Genomic DNA, 5,906 nt, shown 5'->3' with positions numbered 1-5,906 from the left:
TAATGTTAGTCCAATATTTAAAGGAGATGACAAACATTGTCCAGTCAATTATAGGTCAGTTAGTTGGAAAGGTTTTGGAGAGTATGATTACAAATGCATTGCAGAGTTACTTAAAGCAGTTTGACATAGTGTCAAAGAGCCAGCATGGTTTCACTAAGGAAAAGTCTTGTTTAACAAATCTTCTGATATTCTTTGAAGATGTTATTGCAAGAGCTGAAGAAGGAAATACAATGGATATGGCTTACCTTGATTCAAAGCATTTGATAACATGCCTCACAAAAGACTTCTTAGAAAAATCAAATTTGTGGGTATGAGGGAAATGTTATTAAATTGGATAGAAAATTGGCTGGGAGTAGAAAGCAGAGTAGTAATAAATTGAGTTAGATCTGACTGGATCACAATTACAAGCGGTCTGCCTAAGGGCTCTGTGCTGGGTCATCTGCTGTTTGTGATTTATATTAATGATACTGACTCTGGAATGACTAACAAAATTTTGAAGTTTGCAGCTGACATTAAGATTTTTGGGGTGGTTAACTGTGTCAAAGATGCTGCAGACTTACAGGGAGATTTAGATCATTTGATGCACTGGACTAATACGTGGCAGATGATGTTTAACTATCCAATATGTAAGGAGATGCATGTAGGTTTTCACAATTCAAATTATTGTTCCAATTTAAATGGGAATACCTTAAATATTGTGGTTGAAGAAAACGATCTTGGTGTTGTGATAAAAAAATCACTTAAGTCATCTAACCAGCGTATTATAGCTAGCAATAGGGCTAATAGGATTTTGGATAGCATCCAGACAATGGATATTATTGTTTCACTGTATAGATCACTTGCAAGGCCTCATTTAGAGTAGTGTGTATAGTTTTGGGCACCATTTCTCAAGAAGGACATTGAATTGTTGGAGAATGTTCAGAGAAGAGCCACTAAAATGATACCTGGGGTGGTGGGATTGTCTTATGAGGAGAGACTAAAATCTCTAAACTTGTTTTTTCTGGAGAGGAGAAGGGTCTAAGGGGATTTGATTTAATATCAAGAAGGGCAGAAATAAACAAGTTAAATATAAAAAAAATATGGAACCTTATGTTTGAAGTACACTAGATATGTAAAAATTGTGATCAAATTATTCTAAATTCATGATGTTAATATTATTGTTGGGAATCCAAATTCTTACACTGGTAGTTAATTATTAATTAAGCACAACAAAGTACATATAGTTATGGTACTTCACTCATTTTGCATTTGTATCTAACCACACAAAATTAAATATCTGGCCACTAAGATAATGCTTTGTCTAAGTTATCTTAAAACTAAAAAAAAAAAATCTCTTGTGATGTTGATTGTATGAATACTCACTCCCCTATCAAAAGTCTCAATTAGTCACTGACATTTCATACTTATTAACAGAACTCAAATTAAATTTGTAAACATTTAAGAAAACTATACATCAAACCTATTCAAAAACAAAACATGTTAAAACAAACTTATTGCATCTGCCTTTTCTGCATAATATAAAAATGTAACTTTTTTATAACATAAAATGACAAACAATACTCTAAAAATTGGCTTTTGAAAAATCATTTTGATGCTAGATCATTACAAGAAAATAAGGATTTAAAAATTTTGCAGTATAAAAAAGGCTTTTAGTTATATTTTAATATGTACACATAGAAGTTAACATGCATCCAGAAGTCATTGTTAGTATGCCTAACATTTATACATATTTCTTTTCTCTTCTTCTTTATACTCGTACACAATGGATGGACATATTCCTTTTCATGCTAGTAGAACAGGTCAAAATTCTACAAAATATTTAAAGTGATACTTCAAGCTACAGTCTAAAACTAAGAACTATTAAACTCATATTGGAAAAGTTATTTACAAACCATCTTTGTACACATTTTCAATACTTGCACCTTCAAGATAATTTGTTTACTGATGAAATGAATGTTCCCTAAACACAGCACGAGAGAAAATTGGCTCAACTAAGTGCAACATCAGACATCCATTTTCTCAGATTATATTATTGTAAGATTAACTTTCAATCAGAGAAAGCTATCTACTTACAGCAAAACTAAAAATCAACCCAGTAAAGATTATAACTAAAATAAATATACTTATATTGCATTCATACTTATAAAGATTAGAATGCATTCTTTTATCAGTTGATTACTGTTCAGTATATTTTCTTCCATAAACCCAATAATATTCACAAGGTACAGTCAGCTTAGGAGATTTGGATTAGCCCTACCAATATATATAATAAATCAACAATGCAAAACAATCCCTATGATAAAAGTCAAATAATCAAAAATAATAAAATAGATATTCTTTCATATATTCTAACTAATACTGTTAATTTAAGAAATAAAGAAATCAGAGAGTATATCTTACTTATACAACACACAAACTCTAGATTTTAGCTTTAAGTACTAGCTTAACCAATTTGAACCCCATAATAGTTTTCAAAACACTTTTCCCAAAATCCAGGGCTCAAGGTTGTCATGCCAGCTAAGAAAAGTGCATAACATCTTGGAACTTTTAGTACATTTTTTCATTAAAAAATGTACATATGCACTTTTTTGTAATAAAATTGAACATCATAGAAAAGATAAGCAAATTTTAATCTCCAAAAAATAGTGAAATGTTGTGAAGGAAGTCCAAACTGACTTAATTCTACAAATAATTTTAGACTTCAAATGTTTAACTGCAAGCTGATACACATACATATGGGCAAGAAAGTTCACAGTTGAAACTGTTGCTGCTGAGAATGGGCTTTTATATAGTTCTAAGTTGCACAGAAAAGTGTGATTCTTTCATCTTAAAAGCATTTGTAAGAACTGTTTGGGTGGCTTAAAAACTGATCAACTATTACACCAACATCTCTTTCTTTCATGACACTATTAAGGTTATTTTCATCAAAATTATACACATAATTTAAATTATATCCCACATGTATTTAATATAACTAAAATCATTCTGCCATTTATTTGTTCAACTCACCAAATAATCCAAAGTCTTTAACAAAGCAGCAACAGCATTCTCACAGCCAGTAACACCCAAATCCTTAATATCATCAACAAATTTAAATAATCTATTGATAATTCCTTCATCAATGTCATTAATCCAATTTGACTACACTCCATTTGTAACAACCCTATGCTTTCTTCTAGCCAATGAGCCAACCTATCCCTTAAACTTACAAAGATCATTTATTTCAACAAACCTTTTATGTGGCACCTTGTCAAATGCTTTCTTAAAATCCAGATACACCAAATATATACCTGTACTCTCTTCAAAGAATCTCAAAAGATTAGTAAAGCAAGGTTTTCCCATTGCGAAACAATACTGGCTATCCAACAAAATTTAAAGCTTTGTTAGATGACTTTACATAGCATTTTTTTTATCAGACTGACAAACGTTTTCCACCAATGATGTAAGACTATTAGATTTATAATTACTAGGACAATTTTTGTCACTTTCCTTGAAAAGAGGAGTAATATTCTAATCTCTGGCACCTGCCCACCATTCAAGAACTAAGGGAAAATATTAGCAAATGGCTCACATATCCACTCTTAGCCTCTTTCAAAACCCTTGGGTAAACATTATCTGCATCAGTTTTTTTTATCATTCTTTAAACTTCCCAATTATTTCTTAAAAATTTCAGAATTAGTGTGATCATCTTGTTTCCATCTATCAACTGTTCAGGATAAGGAATATTGCTTAAAATTTCATTAATAAAAACTGAAAAAATAAGTAAAATTTAATAAACCAGCCCTCCAATAACCATCAGATATTAGCCTTCTGGTATCATTCCTCAAAGGCCCTACTCTCATCCTAATATTATGTTTACTGTTAATGTATTTGCAGAAATCCTTACTATTTATTTTACATTTTTAGCCAGCCTTTGTTCATACAGTTTTTGATATTCAATTTCCCATTTGACTAACTCTCTTGATTTTCTACAGTCATCCAAATCTCCAATCATTGCAGTGAATTTAAACTTCTCAACATGTCTTGTTGGAGAGTAGTACAGTCAAAGTAAACTGTCTTCTATGAAGAAACAAGTTTCACCTTAAAGGTGAAGGTGGGCTGGTATTATAGAAGTTTGACATCCTGAGTGTTATTTTTCTATCAGGGTGGAGGCCTTAGGCATAAATTTGTAAAATATAATTACACTGTATTCTGAAGATATAATTACTAATACATACTAATAGTTTGACATATGGAAACCCATGATGGAGAGAAAATGTGCATTTTGAAAACTAAATACATACATTTGGACTCTTAAGCTTTTAATCTATATACTCAAAAATGTAGAATGTTGGTCTCATTTTTGAATACAGATAAGTAACAATAGCATTAACATGGATCAATGAACCATTCTTCGTTGTTTGGGATACTTACTGGAGTGGAAGTTTACATGTTGTTGTACTACGTTTTATGCTAAATTACTGTAGAATGCGTATTTAACACTAACACTGTATATCGGTAACTTGTGTGATAATACTGTTTGATTTTATAAAATTTTAATTCAAGAGTACAAGAATAATAGTATTACTATTACTCAGTAGTTACACTTAACGTTTTACTCACTTGCAAGTTGTATTACAACAAATAAAACCTGGTTTTAATTTTATTCAATTGGTCCTACTCATACTCACAGTTTAACTTTAACTTATGCCTAAGTTACGGTTAAGTTTAATAATATTAATATTTCAAGTAACTTGAAAATATCAGAAACGAACTTCAATAGCTTAGTTAATAATAATAACAACGATATGTTATATATATATATAATATAGCCTACGTTTTTAAGCAAAAATCCTTTCTAAACTCTAGAGCTTTAAGTTGAAACTTAACCCCCTGTTTATTACTTCTTTAATACCTAAAATTTCATGAAATTCTTGACTTGTTGGGTAATTATTCATATTATACACCAAATTCTGTTTTACCCATCACACTTTTCACGTGCTATTGCTTGAACTGAATAGCAAATATCTGCCAAAACAATGACAGAACCGCCGTACCGCGAAATTTCATCCGGGTAGTAAATATACGTGTGAAGTAAGCGAGACAATCGTTCAAATTTCATCGTCAAGCTACATCCTTCTCAAAAATTGCTTGTCTTAAACAATATATTTTAGGAAATATTAATGCAATTCAGTATTGTTTACTACCTTTTGTAAAGGTAATTTTGTATTTGTACTTGTTTTAATTCGTAAATACTATTGCTTCTTTTGTTCAGTATCAACTGGTAACGTGCCCTGACACAGTGATAATGATTTGTCACAAAGTTAGTGTCAACTGAAGTTTCACAGTCACATGGAAAACTAACTATAACAGTATAGTATTGTTATGTATTCGCTCGTTTGATGATTTCCCGTAAAAAATCTTTCCGAAGAACTTCAGCGATACAAGTCCTTTCTTAAATAAAACTAGTTTATTCTTTCTCAATACAACTTTGCAATACACTTAATTTCCACAGTCACTTTAACTTCAACACACGCCAGAATTCACAACGATTCACGCACTTTACTTGCGACTTGACTCGATTATCTGTATCTATATCTTCAATCTCTCTATCTGCAATCCAATTAATTATCTCGCTTTATTTTCCGTGCTTATATACAAAAATAGAGGGCGTCTAGAATGCACTCGCCTCTTCATGAACCTTCTAGACACTTATCACGTGTTACCAGAGTCACATGACCTCCGCTGTCGTAACACTGTCTCTTCCTTAGTATTGTTCATCTTGAACAATAGCCACTTACATTAAACCAATAGATAATTAACAATAACTTAATGAAATGTACAGAATTTACAATCACAAAATTAAAATTCAACAAAATCTCTTAATTTTACAGGACTTATCCTCTTCTGTACTGGTCTCCATCTCG

General features: G+C 31.1%; 1 protein-coding gene across 3 annotated transcripts in view; it reads right to left on the bottom strand.

The window, feature by feature from the left end:
- LOC106462087 (trichohyalin-like) overlaps positions 1-5,037 on the bottom strand; it is a 48,756-nt gene extending 43,719 nt beyond the window's left edge. For 2 of the 3 annotated variants that reach the window (XM_022389390.1, XM_022389415.1), the window contains exon 1: positions 4,895-5,037. In XM_022389390.1, coding sequence (XP_022245098.1) covers positions 4,895-4,937 — 43 coding nt within the window. In that variant the 5' untranslated portion in view covers positions 4,938-5,037. Of the gene's footprint in view, positions 1-4,816 lie in introns of all 3 variants that reach the window. The other variant, XM_022389396.1, reaches the window with a different exon arrangement.
- Positions 5,038-5,906: the final 869 nt, after the last annotated feature.

The sequence above is a fragment of the Limulus polyphemus genome, unplaced genomic scaffold (assembly GCF_000517525.1).
Source record: "Limulus polyphemus unplaced genomic scaffold, Limulus_polyphemus-2.1.2 Scaffold43, whole genome shotgun sequence".
Lineage (NCBI taxonomy): Eukaryota > Metazoa > Arthropoda > Merostomata > Xiphosura > Limulidae > Limulus > Limulus polyphemus.
Note: the sequence above shows the minus strand (reverse complement) of the source record. Positions and strands in the feature narration are given on the sequence as shown.